Source organism: Aythya ferina, assembly GCF_964211825.1.
Source record: "Aythya ferina genome assembly, chromosome: 15".
Taxonomy (NCBI): Eukaryota; Metazoa; Chordata; class Aves; order Anseriformes; family Anatidae; genus Aythya; species Aythya ferina.
In genome coordinates, this window is record NC_140314.1 from 2,966,769 (window position 1) to 2,987,763 (window position 20,995).

General features: G+C 50.7%; 1 protein-coding gene across 3 annotated transcripts in view; it reads left to right on the forward strand.

The window, feature by feature from the left end:
• The window catches only part of TOM1L2 (target of myb1 like 2 membrane trafficking protein), a 51,323-nt gene extending 30,328 nt beyond the window's left edge, over nt 1–20,995 (forward strand). The window contains exons 9-16 of one of the 3 annotated variants that reach the window (XM_084536769.1): nt 1,066–1,114; nt 1,667–1,790; nt 2,175–2,292; nt 4,206–4,281; nt 7,040–7,105; nt 14,006–14,065; nt 15,891–15,927; nt 16,399–20,995. In XM_084536769.1, the coding sequence (XP_084392895.1) occupies nt 1,066–1,114; nt 1,667–1,790; nt 2,175–2,292; nt 4,206–4,281; nt 7,040–7,105; nt 14,006–14,065; nt 15,891–15,927; nt 16,399–16,547 (679 nt within the window). In that variant the 3' untranslated portion in view covers nt 16,548–20,995. The remainder of the gene's footprint in view (nt 1–1,065; nt 1,115–1,666; nt 1,791–2,174; nt 2,293–4,205; nt 4,282–7,039; nt 7,106–14,005; nt 14,066–15,890; nt 15,928–16,398) is intronic. The other 2 variants (XM_084536770.1, XM_084536771.1) reach the window with 2 other exon arrangements.

Sequence of the window (20,995 nt, forward strand, 5' to 3'; positions counted from 1 at the left end):
GCTGGATTTCCAGTAAAGCTAGACACCCACGGTTTCCTAAAATTGAAATTTGGGCCTGGATTTGTTTTTGCTGCCTTTTAAGTCTGCATTTTCCTGTTACTTTCAAGCAAACTGAAATATTTTTTTTTTAGATTCTCCACGGCATTTTGTTCATCTGGGAGAAAACCCAAAGGATTAAATGATTTTTTATTATTATTTTTACTAAATAGAGAGGTAATGTGTGAAATTACTTTTGAATGAGGGGAGAAAAAAAACATCTAGCTTCAGAGAAATCATGATGCTTCTCCTGGTAAGGAAGGACAGGCTGGGCTCAGATGGGCCTTGGGAGGAGGTAGTTCCCCCTGCTTTTTTGAGCTCTTGAAGGCTGGGTTTATGTTTGGGGTCCCAGCTGTACGGCTGGAGGGGGAAGGAGCAGAGAAGAGACCAGATCTTGACTGGGCAGACTTCTTCCCCTAACAAGCGTGAGGTTTTTTATCCATCATCATTACTTCCTGGGAAGCACCAGCCCATTTGAATGTAGACTCTGATGATCTTTGCGCTGACCCAGAATGGTTTAAGAAATTATTTACTAAGTACTGCTGCTCTTGACACAAGCTGCCTGGATAGGGCCGTGCTGGCATGCGTATGGCTTCTAATTTACATGTATTGCAGCAAGAGGGAGCTGTTAAGTGGGAGTAAGACTCACTGCGGTGCTCAACTTGTTTAGCTGGGAGCATCAATCTTACTGCAGTTGCTCCTGTCCCTTGGCTAACAGGATAGTCTATCAAGAAGCACTTAATGAAAAAAGAAAAAAACAAAGACAAATCCTACAGTGTTTTTCAGGCATGCGTGTGCTGCAAGGTCAGATTAGTCAACTTAATATCCACACTAGCGAGGATGCAACTCCTGTAGCTGTCCTCTCTTTGTCCTAGCTTGGAGTTAAAGCTTCTAAAGTTCTCTTTTGAAGCAATGAAAGCTAAGTTCAGTCACAAGCATTTCACGACTTCGTTATAAACTTGCATTTTTCGTTGTTTGTTGGTCACTTTAACAGTCCGTGTTGATTCTGATTTATTTTTTTTTTAACAGATTTGAACGTTACCGATCAGGACGTTCGACGCAAAATGCCAGCAATGGAGTAAGTACCTAGCTCCATTTATTGCAGCAGTGGTTACACCATACTAGCCATGCCAGATCAGATCAAAGTCCATCCAGCCCTGGGTCCTGCCTGTGGTGGTGGTTAATAGTGGGAACAAAGAGAAGAGCATAAGAATGTGGCAAACTTCAGGTGACACTTTTAGCTCAGGAAGGCGCTGCTCTAAAACATCTCTGTGTTTACAGTCCTTGATGGATTTTCTTTCATCTGTTGACTTTTTTGATTGCTTCTGAGTCTGGGCAGGCTTCTGACATTCACAGTGGTCTGGTGCTAAAAGAGGTGGAGAACACAGACACATTAGATAAATCTGAGGAGATGTAGATTCCCTGCTGTCCTGAGCAGTCAAACAGTTCTTTACTGTCTGACCCTTTCTCTTCTGCACTCATCACCCTAGTACCCAAGAGAGGACTCCACTTGGAAGTACACAAGAAAGGTCTTTTTAGGAAGCAACCATTATTTTTGGGGGGTTAAATGTTGTACTGCAGGAATAAATCTCCGGCATGTGTAACTCACTGTGCTTTTGTGCCCCAACAGGTACTGAACGAGGTGACAGAAGATAACTTAATAGATTTGGGGCCTGGCTCTCCAGCTGTAGTAAGCCCAATGGTCGGAAACTCAACACCCCAGTCTTCACTTTCTTCACAGCTTGCAGGGCTTGGTGAGTACCTGATCTAAGCAGTGTCTATGAGCACAAGGCTGCAATGCACGGATCTTTTCAAGCCTGAGCAGTCTGTGGGTCTTGAACAGCATGCTTGGGGCTGCTAGGAAATCCAGGTGTGTGAGTGTGGGAGCAGGTCTGAGCAATTGCTGAGATCCCTAGTGCGAACTCTTCTCACAGTGGGCTGCTGGGATTTACAAGGAGCCATTTTCCTCTTTTAGTTGTGGAGCAGGCAGCCTCCAGCCTCTTCTGGACAGTTGTGCTCAGCGCTCCAACTGTTAACCAGATGACGTTTGTAGCTGTATTGTTAGTGACTTCCTCTCACAGTCACGGCAGCGGTGCTTGCCCGTGGTTTGCTGTTTCATTGGTTCGTTTCTTTTGCAGACTTGGGTACAAACAGCGTCAGTGGCACGCTCGGCTCCCTACAACACAGTAACCCCCGTGATGACTTCGACATGTTTGCACAGACGAGAGGCAGTTCCTTGGCTGAGCAGCGAAAGAAGTATGTTGGAGTTTGTCTTTACTGCTTGAGTCATGGCCCTGCTGTTTTCTAAGGTCATAAATCTGAAACTTCTTTGCTTCGCTCCAGACTGCAAAAGTAGTTTTGATGTATGTTTTTGTGCTTTTAATCCAGGCCTTATCCTGCTGGTCTTTATGAGTACTAGAAAATGGGAAAGTTCTTACTTCTGGGCAGAGCAGACCGGCTGAGTAATGTTACTTGACCATCTTAGTTAGTGAGCTCACTGGAAACTTGGAAATGAGCTTGCTTTTACTTCTGCAGATGCTTCCTCTCACAAAAGCTTGTCACCCCGTCCACCCAGCCAGTGCTTGAGGTAGAGGAGCTTAAGGGTCCTTCGTTGAAGGTCATGGATGTACTTTGGTGACTGAATTGCAGTCATCAGGGGCAGAGTTAATATCCAGTTAAACTCTCCCTTTGGCCCAGCAGCGAGACTCTCTCAGGATGTCAAGGCAGTGTAGCTTGCCCGGCTGCTGTACTATCTTTAATTTGTTTATATGTGAAGGGCTTGCATCTGCAGAGCTGCAAATCTGGCAATTTCATGGGTATTTAACAGGTCCAATTATTTTAATGTAAAACAAATCTGTGCACCTATTAAGAAATCCTTTGATCCTTGTCAAGTGAGATTCATTAAAAGACACTCAGGTATTTTTCTTTCATATGTTATTTCTTGCCTCCTCCTGGTTTCAAATTCATGAGGACGCAGTGGCTACCAGCAGTCAGAACATCATTAATGTCTTGTCTCGATCCACGAAATGTTGTTAAATAGTTTAGCTCAGACCTTAACAGCTCTGGAAAACTTCAGCTGGCAAGCTTACTGCGATCTCTCATTTGCAGTCATGAGTATAGCTGTTTGTAGTGCCTCAGCTGCGGTGTCAGTGTTGAGGAGATGTGCTCTACTGTAGAGACACGCATTACCACTGGAGATTTCAGGCTGAGAGCCCTAATGTGTAGGCAGAAAGGAGATGCATTGCAGAGAGATTTAATGGAGTTCCCTCTGTCTCTTGCGCTAAATGAAGCGCGAAACTAGCCTTCCCACACTGCACCTCTATCTACTTCTCTGAGCTAATAGAACAAGGAGCACGCGATTGCACAGGGGAGGATTGCTGTATCTTCCTCGGACTGTACTCCGTGAGCAACAGCGAGGCAGTAAAGATGCGAGTGTGACATGCCACGATGTGTAGGTGAGAGCCTCTGGGTGCTGTGCTCAGAGCCTGGGAGAAGCCAGCACGCTGCAGGGGAAAGTGCTCGTCCTGCTCAGACCCACGGCTCCTCCCGGGGCAGATTTACGGGCAGGTGCTGGCATCTGCTTCAACTCCTGGTTCACCCCCTGCGCTCAGAGAAACGATATGGTTGCCTCTGTTGGCTGGCTAGTGCGTTTCCTTTCGATGCAGCAATTTAAGAAGCTTTTTAAAAATCCAGCCTCTGCAAACAGACGATGATTAACCAGCTCAGTGCACTTCTTTGTACGCTTTGCTTTAGTTCTTGTTGGGTTTCACCTGTCTTCAAGTTTCTCTCTGCCTCCTCCCCTCCATGCGTCAAGGTCAGGCTTCCAAATGTCATCCTGAAAGCTCTGCAAAACACGGTCTGTAATCAGGCCTCCTTTCAGAGTCCCCTGCTAGCTGTTGGATGTGCTTATGGTGCCTCATAACCTATTTGCCTACCTTTCATAATGCCAATCTTGCTCTTTTTAATTCAACAAGCTCGCTGGAACCGATAGCCACTCTTTATACAGAGCACATTCCTCTTCTGGAATGCACTTAGCACACTTCAGGTCCTGTTAAGAAAAAGAACACGCTCTCCGATTGCAGGGGAAGTAAATCAGAGCAGCGTGTACGTTCTGCACGGGTGACTGCTGGACTTCCTTCTAGTTTCTGTGGTTTGTTCCTCTCTTTCAGCGTGACATACGAGGATCCACAGGCTGTCAAAGGACTGGCGTCCGCCCTGGATGTTCGGAAACAGAACACGGGAGTGGTAGGTGGCTGCTCTGCAGTTCGTTTTCTGAGGCTGTGTGTGGAATCCAGGCTGGAGACAGCTGCTTTGACTGAGACTTCTCATTCTGTATTCCGGTGACGTGCCGGTACCGGCTATTTTGAAATTGATATCTATGAGCAAGCACTTGCTCAGTAATGATTTCTAAAGAGCTGCTACTTAGTACGCCAGCCTAAAAGACTTCAAAATGAGAGCGGGTAAATTGTCCTGCGTTCACGCAGCTTGCCTGGGGGGTCCATTTCTTTAACTGGAGTTGTTGCTGAGAAGAATAAGTAGGGAACATCGTGTCAACACTGGTGTGCATCTGTTTGCTTTGCTTTTTCTTATGGAAGTTGGTGCAGTCTTAATCTGCTAGCCTTTGCTTAAAGTGCATGGATACAAAAGCAAGTTACAGGAGGAGAAATCATGTAGACTTAGTGCTTCACATGCCGTGCCAAAGCTGTCCTTGCATGCAGGCTGTTCTGTCCCAGGGCAGGCTCCCGCTACCTCGTGTGGGCAAAAGAGCCCCCCAGGCTGCCTCATCACGCTGGATGATCCTAGAAACTAGTCCTGGAGAGTGAGCTTGGCCCCTGTGTGCATGCCCCTATGAAGGCAGACGTGAAAAGAGCTTTTGGATCATCCCTCAACCCCTTTCTACCACCCTGCTTTTTTTTAGAACAGTTCCACTCTTTCATACCCAGCTGTGTGCAAGTTTTTAGATGGCAGAGCAAGTGCAGAGCCTTTCCCTAGGCCAATCCTGGTGTGTGCTGACCACTAGGGAGCACGGGAGAGCCAGTGTAGCAGGGGAGAGGCAGCCTGCACACGCACCCTCCGAGGAGAATCGCCTCCCCACGCCTTGGCCGATCCCACCCTGGTTCTTTCAGAAGTTGAAATGGGAGTGCTCTGGGCAGCTGGCACGCCTGGCAGCTTGTGCTGTGAGCCAGGGAGAGTTTTGTGCTTGGAGCCAGCTGGGGTCAGATCACAGCTGCCTGCCTGCCTTGGCCATCGCTCAGAGGCAGCAGGGCTTCAGCAGAGATTTCTTACGGAGCGCCCCCACCCAACAAACCTGCCTGCTTCTTGCTGCCCCCTCTTGCAAAAAGGGTAATTTAGAGCCCAGGTCAGTCCTGCGGCCAGTTTCAAGCATGAAAATTCACGCCAAAAATTCATTCCAGAAGGAAAAGGGGGAAGCATGGGGAGGCAGGGGCAGAAGTACACCGGGGAGTGAGAGAGGAATCCCTGGAGCTGGTGGTGCCGTCCAACCCCCCAGAGTCACTGAGCTGTGCTACTGGGAGGGCCTGGGGAAGGATCTGAGACTCTGCTCCTTGTTCCCAGCTAGCCAAAAGCAAGGGGCCTGCACTTGCTACTGGGGCTTGGGGTCACCCCCGTGTTTATTAACACTCAGCTCAGCTGGAGGCACCGCTGTGACGTGTCATCTGCACCAGCACAGCTGCTCTGCCCCGAGTGCTATCAGTTCAAAGGGCTGAATCGAAGCTAATCTGATGGGTCAAAGTTTTTTGGGGACAAGCACTTCATGGGTTAGGGAACTTTGGGCTCTGAGATGTTGTAGGGACTTTCAGCCTCTTCTCAAAGGTCCTGATGACTGGATCAGGTAATCGGAATAGCTTGTTATGAAACGCAATCCTTGGGTAGTTGGTAAACAAGGCTAGCGTTGTGAGGCTTGTGGGTGGCTCCTCTGAAGGGAAATAAAAAAACTAAACTTCCCTAAAGTTACCAGCCCTGGCATGTGTAGGAAAAAACTGGCAGCGCTCCCTAAATGAAAGACACGCGTTAATTTGGGCAGAGAGCTAATTTAAGAACAGCTCTAGGGAGGAGCCAAAAGCTTTGCAACACATTCTTCACACACGTCTTCTTCCAGCACAGTTGTCCAGTGCTAAATTTCAGCACATCCGACATTTCTAATGTAGTCATTCTCAGAAAGGTCTGTGGAGAGACGGCTGGTCACGTGGCATTAGCTGTCTTTTAATATGATTTAGCAGCTGGAAACAAGACGAGCTAAAAATACGCTGTTTTCTTAATATTGCTTTTCCATGTTGGGAATTGCTTTTGTTGCCACAGAGTTGTTGCGCGATCGCAACTGGGAGGAGAGGTGTCCAAGAAACAATTCTCCAGTGTTACGCAGAGAGTGGATAAAGTTGGAGTGATTTTCTCCCCCCCCTTTTTTTTTTTTTCCTCCTAGCACAAGGACTGAAATGAGAGATACGAAATCACAGCTGATTATCTGTTGTAATGGGGACAGGAGAGGCATCCCACGCAGGACAGGTAGCAGGGTGCAGGGACACAAACTCACACGTGGCTCTGCTCAGCCAGCCCCGTTTGGGCAAGACCAGAAAGCTGGAACTGCCACACGGTGCTGGTCCCCAGTGAGCCCCTCCAGAGCTTCAGAGGTGGCTCTGTGCCCGCGCCCCAGCTCGGGGACAAAGTGCTGGAGGACAAGAAGCCATCCTGAGAGCCTCTGCAGCGCTGTGCCACGCAGCCTGCAACCTGCACAGAGGGGACAGGAGGCATCAGCAGTTCTTTAACCTCGGCTGCTCTTAGAGGTGGGCAGCCTGAACGACTGCCAGGATGCTTCTGCGGGCTGCAGAGGGGGATGCAGCTGCTGCCAGAAGCTACCACGGGGTGTGTGTGGGTGTGTGGGTGTGTGTGGGTGTGTGTGAAGCTTTCGACTTGCTGCTGTTATGTTACTTTATCACGGGTGTTGCTGTGGTTTCTCTCTTTATGGACCTTTCTGTTCTCAACACAGAGGAGAGGTAAAGGTGGGAACTCAGACATGGAGCCCATAGACAAGTGGCTAATTACACAAGGAATGGTGAGGACTTCACCACGGAAGCGATTCCTCCTGCCCACCCCGGTCCCTTTACCTAGAATAACCACCCTTCATTCACCTCTCATCCTGCCCTACTCAACCACTTGAAATCAGACAGTACACGGAGTTTGTTTCCCACCTACATCGTTACCTGGGGCAAAGGGAAAATTTGCACCGATTTCTGGTTTGTACAGGACAAAGGCCTGTGAGCAGCCTAATTATTTGTAGCATCACACACCACCTTCGGAAGAGGCCTGGGGATCAAATCGCTTCCTTGTACTGTCTTGATTTATTTATGCAGTATCCACTTTTCGAGGGATAAACACAAGTCTCGTGCAGCTTGTTCGTAAAGGGGACACTTTCTAGGTGCCTTTAAAGCAGCCTCTTCTGGTAGTGCCTAACTTTGTGGTCTGGAAAAAACATCTATAGGTTGTAGGATCTTGTTTAATCGAACTAAATAATGCAGGGGTCCTTCTGTATGAAAAGAAGAGAATGGGAGAACTACGACCCAAATTGACATCTTCCACCCCAGTCAGGGAATTAAGCAGGCGTTAGGATTCAGACTCCAAAAGGTACAGCAGCGTTTCTGGCTTCAAGGGTTTAATTCCTGTGCCTGACGATGCCAGCGTTCTGATAAAATCACGCTTCTGGAGATCTGTCTCCAAATCTGTGCACATCTGACCTTGTTTGAAGTCGTCCTTTTTCAACATGCTTGGAGAGAGAAGTTGGAAAGCGTGCTTTAAGTGCAGAAATCAGAGAGGTAGGTTGAAAAATAGCCTCTGCCCTGCCTTAAAGCCAAGTTCCAAGACCAATTTTGTATTTTTGGACTGCATAATCCATCATTTCAAGTGTTTGAGAACAGTACCAGTAATGTGACCGAGCTGAACAAAGTCCAGGAAGTCCTATTGAGACCGTCCTGACTGCAGCCGAGTTCAGAAACGGGCAGTGCAGAAATCCCTCGGGGCTGGGACGTGCTTGCAGCCCAGTGCGTGGGGCTGGGTGTCCGGATGCCTCTGGAACAGGAGGGCCAAGAATGCCCCAGACAAAGCCAGCGATGCTCGACAAGAGAAACACCCCAGAGAATTTCAGGCTGGGAAAATTCAGAGCGCGCGGTGTCGGAGTGCACTGGCTCTGCGAAACGCTTGGCGTTTTTCCTGCTAGATTTAGGGCAATTCCAGGTTATTTCTGAGGGTCATTTTGTGCATTTGGGAGCAGTCTGCGTGCCTGGAGCATGCACAGTGCCTTGGCACACGTGTATATTTTTTACAGCCCTATCTGCTGGCCTGTGCAAGCAGCCTGCTACCACCTGTAGGTACACGCAGATGCAGGTACCCATCCTTGCGAGGCAGAATTTATTTCTGTGCCTGTTGGAGACCCTCAGCTCGTAACAGGAGCATGGAAGAGCCGTGCAGGGAGCAGCTCGCCCTGCCCCGATGCTCTTGGCTGCCTCACCCAGGCTCGTGCTGCTCGGAGGCTCCGTTGCAGCCGGCGATGCGCGGTGCCAGCGTTAGGTGTTCATCCATAATGAACAATCCTCTGATTGAGTGAGTTCCTCCTCTTTGCCTTTCCACTGTTTACAAGAGCAGGGAAGCATGAAATCGGCACCCCTGCTGTTCACACCGCTCACGCCACGGCGTTATTAAAAAAAAAAAAAAAAAAAAACACACAAAAAAACACAAACAAACACAATATTCCTTCGTTGGCTTGTGGTTATTCGGCCTGGAAAAAGGATACTGCACCACTCACGGAGGCAGAGGGATTTGGGGAGGGAAGGGGGCCCGGCTCTCCAGCCAGTCGCTGCTCTGACAAGCTTCTCGCCTCGTTTGTACGCTCCATGTGAGAGAGAAGTGCCTAAAATAAAACCCAACTAATAATTAACCCCGTTTCTCTCCTAACTGGCTGTAGCTCTTACCTAGATGTGTTAATACGGCTGTAGCATTTGCAAAGCAGGTGGAGCAACCAGCGCCCCGGGTACAAACCCGGTGTGGGGGCTCTTTGGCAACTTTTTGTGCTTTTGAGATGAGGGGGAAAAAAGGATGAGCTGACATTGCCCTAAACTGTGCCTGTACAACACAGAGACCACAGAAAGGGTTTTCTCCCCTGTTCTCCTCTCAGAAGAAACCTGCCAGAGCTGCTGTCACATCCCTCTGACCTGACCTGATGTTTACAGACCCACTGAAGCTTAGGGTGGAGCTCTTCGCACTCCACTTCTGTGCGCCCCAGTTCCCCAGCACACCTTCATGGGGCAGGCTCCCTCAGGGCTCCCCGGGCACCCTCCTGGGGAATTTGGCAGCGTTGTTTCTCTTTCAGCTTAACCTGCAGCCCACTTCTGCTGGCAAGGTGATGGCAGGACCATGGAGACACAAACCCCTTTTATCCATTAAAGCTGTTGTAGTTTTATCCTCAGAAAATGTTCCTTTTTCGAGCACATCTCCGGGATTTTAGCCAAGCTGCCCAGTCCAGCAGTGCTTTTGCAGGGCAGGCCGTGCTGGTGGTGTGCAGGGGGCTGCAGCAGCACCTCTTGGGCTCAAACTTCACCATGAGGCCACCACCACTTCTTAGTGCAGGTAATTCCAGTTCCCCTTCCCCTTAACTCGGGCTGCTCTTGAGATTTGCATGAATAGATCCATTTGGTAGAATAATGGATCACTCACCTCCCAGCTGGGTATCTGTTGCAAAAGCAAGGAGCAGCTGGTGTTTGAACCATGTCAGGACAGACATTAGGATGGTGGCGAGGGAGGAATGAAACCGAACCAGAGCACACAAGAAAAACAAACAGCTTTCAGCCTTGCATCCTCACCCCCAGCAGCATGCCAGGCCAGAGGGGAGGCTCTGCCCTGCTGTAAAGTTCTGTGGGCAGGGATTAAATGAAATCTTTGCTGAGTTGATGTTAATTAGCAGCAAAGCAGGATGCTGCTAAATCTATTTTCAGTAGAAAGATAGGATTCAGGACGTGGAAATGATTTGGGAAACATAAAATTATTGAAAAAAAAGTCATCTAGGAGACCAAATTGCTTGAAATCATGTGAAGATCTCGCTTCTACATGTGGTAGGACCCCTCTCCTTTCTGAAAGCAAGCAGGCAACGTTCCCTCATCCTGACGAGGACACGGGCATCCCTGCCTGCCAAGCTGTCGGATTTTAGGGCCCACTGCAAGAAGCGTGATCCCCACACGTGGATGGGGGCATGCCTGTGGGATCCAGCTCTGCAGGTCGGGGTGCCGGCACGACAGGCTGCGCTGGGAACACCTGAGCCCTCGCCTTCCCCATCCACGGGGCGTAAACGTGCTTACAGGTAATCAAGTGGCTAATTGCAGCCCTTACACGTAAAGCCAAGCGCCTTCTACTCTCGAGGCCGGGCAGCTATTTCAAGATCACAGCAGCTCGAAATAGATCACGAGGCTTTAGGGGGGGGGGAGCTGGAGGAGGTTGCTCCAGTTCTGTAGGATTAACAGCCCTTTTCTTCCCTACTGCTCACCTAGGGGGGGAGCAGCAGCCAGCCCCGTACCGGTGTCAGCTTTGTTAAACATCTGGAAAGGAGTGGAATTAACGAAGCTCCTACAAGACAGTAGTCTAGCAACAATTAGCATGAGCCTTGTTAAACACTTTAAGAACATTAATGAGCTCACCTAGAGACCTGGATTGTCATTTCATACCTGCTTCTTTTTTTTTTTTTTTCCGGTGGGATCATTTTTAATAGAAATAAAATGTGATAATAATAACCTTAAACTGTCTTTTTAAGGGTAGAATATTGGATTTTATGATTTCTGAGGAAATATATTGGCAATACTTTGGCTTTTGGCTCCTGGTGAGAACACCAACACAATCCAACTTACGTGAGTGTGAGCCCAAAACCCAGGTTCCTGTGGGCTTTGAGGCGTTGATAGCTCCCTTTTGTTCTGCTGGCCCTCCTGTTCCATTTCCCTTTCAGTCCTCTTAAAACGATCCCATTTGTAGGATTTTCCAAAGACTAAACAACAAAAAAAGGAATTTGAACAACGAGCCCATCGCTTATTTAAATCTAGTTAAAGCACCCCAAAATATTCGGTGACTTAATTTCCATTTACAGTGAGCGTAGCCTTTAAAAAAAAAAAAGGGAATCCTGATATTCTTATAAAAACAGCTCTTGCAGCCAGCACTGACTATCTCGGGAGCTGTCTTGCCAAGACTGGGAGCTCCACTAGACCGTGGATGTTTGCATAATCAAAGTATTAACAGGACACTATCCCATTGCCATGTAGTCTGCGGCTGCCACCGCTGTTTGTTCCCATAAATTGTTGTCTTTGGAATGTGTAAACCGGCTAATTTATTTTCACTTTGCTTCTGTCGTGTTTTCGGGGATTAGCTCGAACAAAAGTCCCCTCCGCATTCTTCAATTTAGGGCTTCTGGAAAGGGGAGGCCTGCCAAACGCACAACAGGCTGGCAAAAAGTGAACTTCTGTGTGTGGTCAGTTCCGTAAATGGCACAAGGTTGTAGTTAAAACCTTTTACAACTTTCGGTTGCTCTTCAGAGCCCTCCCCCTCCAGCCCCGTTTCATTCTCGAACAAATTAAACCCGATATATTTACCCCGTGATTTATGGGGAAAACGGGGCTGAGAGTCTGAGGAAAGGAAATGGGGAGTTTGAGCATGGCAGATACCGATCCTCGGCCTTTCTGGAAGTGTGGTGAAATTCCTGGAAGATGGGGGGAAGCTCATTAAAAGGCCGGTGCTGAACAGCAAATGTCTGCCATGCTCAAATGTTTTTCTTACAGCTCCCCGTGCTTCTTAGACGTGACCCGTGCAAAGCGTTTCCGCACTTCTAAGGTTCTTGGTTGTTTGTTGTATAAAGTAGGTCTGCCTGAAAGTAGATTTTTTTTCTTTTTTTTTAAAAAAAAATCTTACAAAACACAACAGCATAACCGCCTAAACTGCTGAGCTGCTCTCGGAGGATTCCTGCAGACCCGAGAGCTCTGTGATTTTGGGGAATCCATTCCTTGCTTGCTCACCTGGCGTGTTTTCAGGACAGCCGAGATCTGAATCCCTCTTCCTCCTGATACAGCGCCCACCGGGCTTTTTAGAGCAGCTGCGCTGACTTTATTCAAGGAAAAAAAAATTAAAATACGCACATTTTTTAATATCCTTAAAGAAATCTAGGTGTCTTTTGGAGCTGCACACCAGCCGGCAGCTCGGCAGGCTGCACCTCCCAAAGCACTGCTTTCAGGTTGCTGGAGGCTGAATAAATTCATTGCTTCATATCTCTGAAGCCGGGTTCCCAAAAGCTGTTAAACTAACGAGTCGGTTCTACAAGATGTGACTTGTCCTTGGGAAGGAACACGTTGGGAGATGTCTGGAGAGCTCTCCCCTCGTTGCTCGCCATCCGCGCCAGCTCGCAGCGGCTTCAGCACACGGTGCTAGCACCGTACGTGCACGGCTCAGCTCCCCATTACAAATTTTAGTTATCCTAAACCTGCCCCGTTCCAAACCCAACTGCAGGAGCAGATTTTCTGCTTCGGATCTTCACGTGGTAGCCGAAAGCAAGGCAAAATGTCAAATCGCCGCCTCTAAGTCAGTGTCTCTCTGTCGGCCTCCCCTACAAGTCCCTGGGAAAGCTGCAGCTCCCTCTGGATCCACCTGCAAAGCCTCCGCCAGCTCTTCTTTTCCCAAAAAGCCTCCAGGGAAAGCTGTGGCCAGCCCCTGCCACCTTTTCTTCCTGGGGAAGCCTCCCCAGCCCCGCCAGGCTCTCTCGCCCGCCAGCCCCGCTGCTCGCTTGCCGTGCCCTGCCCTGCCACCTGCACGCCTGCTGCTGCTTCTTGAGTGTTCCTCGGGTTGTCCTTACTAGCTCCATCGTGGTGCTTTCCTGTTTACTCCTTCCACAGCCCTCCGTTGTCTTCCAGCAGCGTAGTTCACCAGGAAACCCTACGGCTAGCTTCGATCATTTCCCCCCCTGCTGCCCGCAGCGCTTCGTGCCACGGCTGCGCCGCAGCGCCCAGCACACTGTGCCCATTCCCCTGGCACACAGCACGTGGTCAACAGTTTTATCACAGCAGGACGGGCCACCTTCAGGCCTTTTTGTGGAGTTATTTGTGGTGGGAGCCTGGTGGCTGTGCTCCAGCCGGCACTGCACGGTGCCAAGGGGCAGGAGCAGGGAGCAGCAGGAGCCGCAGCCCCGTCCTCCTCCTCGCTGCACCCTGGGGACTCCACGCTGTGCTGGCACAGGCTCGGACCCTCTGCCTCCCCTAGGGCTGCCTTTGGAGAGGAGCAGGGCTGGTTTTTTATTTTTATTTTTTTAGGTTTCCATAAGCTGCTGTGTTGAGGCTCGCCAAGCCCTGCGTGGTGCGGGGGGAGGAGGATCCGGAGGGAAACGTCGCTGTTTGTCTGAGGCTTGGGCCGCCTCCACCTTCAGAAAAAGTGAAATTGCTTTCATACGGGTGGTGCCAGAAGGCTTTGAGCCCCTCTTTCTGCTAACCCCTCACTGTGCCCGATACCCATTTAAAAAAAGAATTAAAAAAAAGTGTAAATTGAACAGTTAAAAACTTAACTGATATCCAGTATTCTACCCTGAAAAGCTTTTCACGATCAAGATTAGAATCATCAGTCCGTCTTGATGGTTTTAATATGTGGTCGAGAAGTTTACCCATCTTGCTGGCATCCAGTCACGTCATTCCTCATAATCTTTCTCTCGTTTTTTTTTAGCCTTGTTGTTCATAAGTTCCTTTCCGAGTGTTTCTTTATTTGAAATGCCATTTATATTTTGTTGCCTTTTTTTTTTTTTCCAGCACATGTTACATCTCTGTTTTTGTTTTGTTTCTGTTTTTTTTTTTTTTTTAATCTCCTTTCTGGCATTTTCCATCGCTCTGTGGCCATGGTTGTGGATGTGTTTTGGGTTTTGCCTGCCTTGCTGTTCTCTCGCTGCACTCCCTAGATCCCTGTTGCACAGTCCTCTGTCATGGATGACATTGAGGAGTGGCTCAGTACCGACTTGGTGAGACGCTTTATTTTTTCATTTTTCACACGATAATGAGATGATTTTCCATGCATTGCAGTTCCTGGTGTTTCTCATAACAGGGAGCAGAGAAAAATCCAAATCTCGTAGCTTAGTTCCTTTCGGGGGGTGTATGTAAGCAGGGGGCGATGGGGCTGTGCTCAGCAATCCAACACATTTTTTTCTGCCCTGTTTTGTTCTCCCTTCTCCATGCTCCTTCTCCAGACATTGTGTGTGTCTGCTCCCTGCAGAGGGAAGCATTTAAACACGTGTTATGGTTACCTGAGTCCCCCAAAAACTTCAACCACGTGCTTAAAGCTACCCAAGGACGGGTTTGCTTCCAGGCAAGCTCTTGGAGATATTGCATCAGGGCCGAGGTGCCTTCCAAATCAAGATGCTTTTGTTAAATACGTGAGCAGGAAATCTTGATACGTTTCATCATCACAACACCAATAATAGTAATAATAATAAAAATTTATAACAACGTCTCTCCAGTGTTTACAGCTTTCAGTTTCTCCCGAAAGATTAGCGTCTGGTAATTATCGAACAAACAAACCGAAGACATCAGTAGCTTTTCTTTCTGTCTGGGGTTTGTTTTGCTGTGCCAGGACACACTTGGGTTAGGCGGTGGCACAGCCAGTACACATTTATTCAGGGTTTGGGTTTTTTTTTTTTTTTTTGATGCAAGCATCTGACTCAAATTAACCGAGAGCGCTTTGGGGCCGGGCGGTGGGTTGCAGTTCAGGCTGTTCTTTCCAACGTGCTGTAAGCAAACCAAAGTGTTCCTTTGTGTGGTCACCGTGCCCATCAGGAACACCTCCTCCCGGTGCTCCTCGCTGCAGAGGCAGCTCCCTGCTCCCGCAGCCCTCCTCCAGCCAGATCTGGGGGCTCTGACCCAGGTGAATTAATTTATCAGAAGATATAAAGCTCTGGAGAGGTACCGAGGGAGCTCTGTGCATCTGTTCTGCCCTAAAAAGAGCAAACCAGAGGTTAGGTGATCTGTAGGCGTCCCCTCACCCCTTTTGGGGTAAACTGGGGAAAACTACAAGTGCATGTGGCTGCTGCAGGTACCCTGGGGAACCTCAGGACCATGGAAAGCTTTCAGATGCTAGGTGACATTTTGGTGCTCACACTCTCCTGGTGGGAAAGCCCGTGCTTTTTTTAGTGTCCTAACAGACTGACAAGGATGCCACCACCTTGGACTTAATTTCCTCCTTAAAGAACTGTTGGAAATTCCCACCTGGAAGTGCACACAGCTGGTAGAAACGTCCTGGCCCCACGGCATCCCGGCCTTTGTACCTCACAGCCTGGGCACCAGGAACCTCTGTATTTTTGTAGGGCATCTAAAATGAACCCCCACGGGAAGAACACTGTCCCTAAATTATTTTGTGGCATGTGTGCTTTCTCAGCTAAAAGCACATTTTGTTTGAAAGCACCCCACACCCACAGACCTTTTTAAGGGGCGTGTGGGGGGTGCTTTCTGCCTCGTGCAGCCCAGGTTTGGAGCAGTCCTTCAGTCTGAAGTGGAGGCAGAGCTGGGCTGCCTCTCGGCTCCAGCAGGGAACAATTTTGCAGCCAGCTGCCACCAGCAACCTTCAGAGGCATCTCTGGTGCTGCTCCTTCAGCTCTCAGCTCGGTGACGTGTCGCTCACCACTGGCCTGGTGCGGGGGCCCTGCCTTTTCCCCGATTTCCCCTATTTGCTCAGCAGTTAGCGTCTGGAAGTGAGTGGTGGGAGCCGTCCCGTTGCATTTAACGGGTACGAGGGGTGAGAGCGGGGGCGAGGCTCTGCCTGTGTGTTCACACTCCTTTTTGTTCCAATTGCAGAAGGGAGATGAGCTGGAAGAAGGAGTGACCAGCGAAGGTAAGCGGAGATGCCCGTGGCTGTGAGCCATGCCCTGTTAGTGTCCAGACTGAATGATCTCTGATCCCTGCTGAGATGCCAGCTTCTCCCAGCTTGCTGCTCCCCAAGAAATGCTTCTGTGTGATCAGAGGAGAGCGTTTCAGAGCAAAAAGTTGGTGTTTATTGAGGAGCCCTCCCCGCTGTAAGCGCTTTCCTGCCATCTCCCTTGGCTGCGCGCTGTGTTGGTGCCCGGAGGGTGCATGTCCGAGCTGCTCAGCCCTATGGAAGGAGGTTTCCCCTCTCCTGCCGTGCTGATCCTGTAGGTTGGGCTTTCATCCCCCCTGCTGCCTGAGCTGGGGTGGCTCAGAGGACATCCGTGCCCTTTCCTGCAATCCCAGCCTGGTGGGACACCAGGGATTTCGGACCCCGGGGCTGAAGGCACAGCCCCACGTCTTACCCGCTTTCCTTCTTTTTTTTTTTTTTGCATTGCAGAATTCGACAAATTTCTAGAAGAGCGAGCCAAGGCGGCCGAGATGGTTCCCAACCTGCCGTCCCCTCCCCTGGAAGCCCCCACCCCGCCGACAAACCCTTCGAGCAGGAAAAAGCAGGAGCGCTCGGAGGACGCCCTCTTCGCACTCTGAGGATTTGCTCGGCCACCCCCTGGGCTCTGCAGGAGAAAAATCGCCATCCGGCCACCTCGACCTCTCTCAGCACTCGGCTAACAATGCCCCCCTCGCCCCCCCGGCTCCACCGATCGCTTCTCCTCCTTCTCCTCCCTCTCCATCTCCAGCAACCCCTCCCCACAAAGCCGACTTCTTTCTATTTAAGTCCGACGCTCTTCCTGCCAGACCACGATTTTCCAGCACTTGCTTAATCCCCTCCTTCCTCTCCCGGCTGCACAAAACCAGCTCTTGATGCTGAAAACCTCTTTCGAATGCATGAGTACGTCACACTGTGTTGAAACAAAAGCCCAGAGGGGAGAGAGCAGCCTTGCCCTTCGATTTATGTAGGGATCATCCTCTTCTGTAGGCAGGTCCTGCCAAGTAGACTGCTCTGTCGATCAGCATGTAATTGACTGAGCTGGAGTGTTCAGAGGGAGTGTGGCTTTATTTTTAGATAAAATGTTAATGTATTGGCTTTCGTGTCGGATTCGACAGCAAGGAGCAACTGTTCCCCTTTCAACATGTGCTTCACAAGTTAAAATCCTTTACTCTCCCACTCACACATCTCCTGCTACCATATGGTGGCCGCTTCTCCCCGCTTTGCGCGGCGCTCCGTATTCCTAATCTCACAGGGTATTTTCTTCCTTGTGTTTTATCTGGGCTTGCTCTAATTTGAAAGCAGGCTGCTGGCTCTGTCCGGTCGCTCTGGCAGTTGACAAGAATGAAAAGCGCCGAGCTGAATGGGTGCTGGAACGTCAGCACAGCGAGCATTTTGCTCTTTGGGAGAGCATTCGCGCAGGAGGATTTTTATTTTATTTTATTTTATTTTATTTTATTTTATTTTTTCTAGCGTGTTTGCCTTTTTTTTAAAATAGCTGGGTTATTTTTTTCCTTACCTTAGATCCCTTCCTCAGTGGCTGCAGAGCCCTGCGTTTGTCTGGGCTGGCGTAAATAGCATCTGTGAGGAGAGGAGAACCCTACAGAGGCTCGTGAGGGAATGCTGGTGGAGGTGGTTATCCGTGGAGGGACTGGCCGTGGCCGTGCTGGAGGAGGAACAACTCCTTTCCTTTAGGGCCTGAGAGAGCGTTGGATGATTGTGGCCATGCTAGATGGAATCCTAAATGTTTTTGGAGCGTCCTTTGCAGCCCCTGCCCCTTTATCACTCCCAGCTCCTGGGGGGCTGCTCTTCCTGGGGGGATTCCTCCCCGTGCGCCCACCTCGCCTTGGCACGGCCGGGCTGCCCGGGCTGCTGCTGCGTGCCGAGCTGGCTCCGGTGCTGCTTCTAGACCACGAAGCCGTGCTGCAGGCAGCTGATGTGAGAGCGATAGAGGCTCCTATCCGGGCACGGTTAGTTCAGCTCCTAACAAACTCTCCGAGGCACGCCGCGCTCGGTGCCTCGCGACGCAGAAAAACCTCGTCCCTGGTGGGCTGAGGGCTGTCAGCTCCAGCTCTGCAGGGAAGAATAGTTTGGTGCAGGGTTTGCAGGACACCCCAGGTCAGCTGGCCCTCTCTGCTGTCCCTGCCACCCTCCCTTCTGTCCTGCCCTGCCTGCCTTGGCCACCCCCAGCTCTGCTTTGCCCCCCCTGCTGCCCCGTAGCCCCCTGCACGGCTTGCAAGCGGCCAAGGAAAATCAGTGTAAGGATGGAGATAGCTTGGGGACCACGCTGCCTCACCCTCCACATCCCCAAAGCCCCTCTGTGTGAGTCTGCAGAGGGTTTCCCTCAATTTTTCTCCTCTCTGTGGCTGAAGGAAAGCTCCAGGACCGCCTGCATTGGAGGCAGGCGTGCCCTGCTGCTCTCCCGCGCCGCCCTCACTCTCCGGCACGAGGTGAGCCCGATGCTCAGGTTCTGGGGTGCCAGACACCCCGCAGCCAGCTCCTGCCAGGCTCTGCCTTCCTGCAGCTGTGGCCCCGAGCTCCAGAAACCCGAGGAAACTTCTGCTGAGGCGCTGATGTGATTCCAGACAGCGTCTGGTGATGGCCCGAGCAGCCTCGCCGGCGCAGAAGGAGCTGTGGGTATTCCCGTCGGTGCAGAAAAAGGCTCCGTGGGTGTTTTTAGGAGTGTGCTTCTGCTTCTAAATCCTTGAAACACGTCGACCCCGTAAAATGGCCGCATCAGGTGATTCTGAGCATGTTAATCCAGCTTCCCTGCCAAGCCCAGGGCGATAAGCACATTGCTCAAGCGCGGAGCGATGCCGAATGATGCTGAGTGGCAAGAACAGCGCCGGGGCTGTCACCGGAGCCCCCCAGAGTCCCCCACAGCTGTGGATTTTCTGCCCCTCCTTCCCCCAGCCCTATGCAGAGACAGGGAGCTGGGAACCCTGCTTCTTCCTCCTAAACCTGTCCCAACCTCGAGCTGTTGCTGCAGCAAGAACCTGCTCCCTTTTGGGAAGAGCTCGTGGAGCTGTCGGTGACTCCCTGCTCCCCGCAGCTGGGGAGGAAAATAAGTGAAAGAAGAGGGCTGGGGCTGAGGGGAGGTGTGCAGCACGTGCTGGCACAGCTCGAGGGGACCCTTTGGTGCTCGTAACCCTCCTGATGCCTCGTGTTACCTGCTGGAAAGCCGGGGCCATGCTCATGGAGGTGCTGGCGCTGTGCTGGGAATAGGACAGCACCCAGGGGATGCCTCCCTTGGGGGGCTGGGGGGGACCCTCGGTGAGGTGCAGCCCCCCGGGCTGGCTCCCACAGCACCCAGCACGCAAGGGAGGGAAATTATGGCAGGGAAAGAGCGCGTGGAGGAGCCAAGGTTTGTCCTGAGCCTCCTTTCACAGACGGAGAGCTGCGCTGGAGCTCCCTAATGTCCTGTATCAGGATCCCCCACCTTCCCCGTCCTCGTGCGCTCTGCGGATAACCTGCAAGCTGGAAACAGCCTGGGAGGAAAGGGAAGGGGCTTTTCGCTTCGGAAGACTGACCCGTGATTAATTTTTCCTTCGCTTTCACCCTAAATTCCTCTCTGCAAGTGGCCGTGGTGTGAGCGAGAAGGGGGACGGAGCTTTGCGCCTGGGGAACCATCCCGAGGCTCCCTGGGCAGGCCGGGGGGCACGGCTTGCTAACGACACTAAATTATTCCCGGGGTCCTTCGTCAGTTCTAATCCAACCCTGTCCTAGGTTGAGATATTTATTTTGTCAGTGTATTCCCTTTCCGGTGTGTTTTTAACCCCTTCTGTTAACCCCGAGGTGTAAGGAATGAATGCTTTCTATTTAAATGCCTCCTTTGGTTTTTTTTTTTTTTTAATTGTCGCGTGTAGATCGCAGCTGCTCCTTCGGCTGGTGTGGTAGCTCACACCGCGCCGTACGGACACCCAGGGTGCTTCGGCGAGGCTCGCAGAACTGCTCGTAAAAACGTGGCCCGGTGGCTTTGAAAGGGAACAGCCTAACTGGGGAGACTGGTGCGTACTGGGAGCCTCGTGGAGCCTGCTTTCAGGAGCTGGGAGAGCAGAGCCAGCAGCATTTCCAGCCGTCTCCTCCATCCCAGGGGTGCTGAGGTCTCCTTGTGGCTGCTGGGATCCTGCGGGGCGCTGCCTGTGCTATCTCCATCCCCTGGCCAGCCTCGTCCAGCCCAGTCATTGTTTACCTCCTCCGTGCTAACCACAGGGCTCGCCGAGCCTACCCTGGAAAAAAAAAAAAAAAAAAGAAAGAAAACAACAAAAAAAAACAGCTCAGGACGGATATTTTTATGGAAATACTGCAGCAGGCAATCGGCGGGTGGATTTGTAGGCGTCCTGGAGGTCACCCTTCAGCTGCTGGGGCACCCACGGCTCCTGCCGAGGAGGCAGGGATCCCCGGCCGTGCCCTCGGAGGCGATGCTGGTGTCCGCCAGCACAATTCACCCCAAAATGCAGCCTCTGGAGCAGGCTCCCAGCCCCGGCGTCCTCGCTGCTCCGTTCGGGGGAGAGGTGAGGATGCGTTTTGCTGAGGGCCAGCTGGATTTGGAGCCTCACCAAGCTCCGGTCCTGCTGAGCCCGCGGCAAACAGGCGCCCACCTTGCAGCTCGGTGTTTTTATGAGTACGAGCTCCTCGTTCCGTACCCGGCATTATGAGCTGTCGTTAGCCCCACAAATGTAACCTGTGTAATAGCTTCTCTGTATATTACAGCTGTAGGCTTTCCAGATGAAAGTGGATAATATTTATTTACTGAAGATACTGGGTATTTTTTTTGTTGTTGTTTGGGAAGGGGGTAGGGAGAGAAGGGGGACGTAACTACTTACAGAGATCGACTGCGTAAAGAGGAACAAAACGCAAAAAAAAAAGAAAAAAAAAAAAAAAAAAAGCGAAGAAACCCAACACTAAAACGTTGCTGTATTCACCTAGCAAGTGTTCACTTACGGGAGATACACCTGTATTAATCCGCCGTCGTTTAACTTGTTCCAGAAATCATCTCTACTTTGGTTCCTGCATGTGAGATTCTCCAATAAACGCACTACTCGTGTCA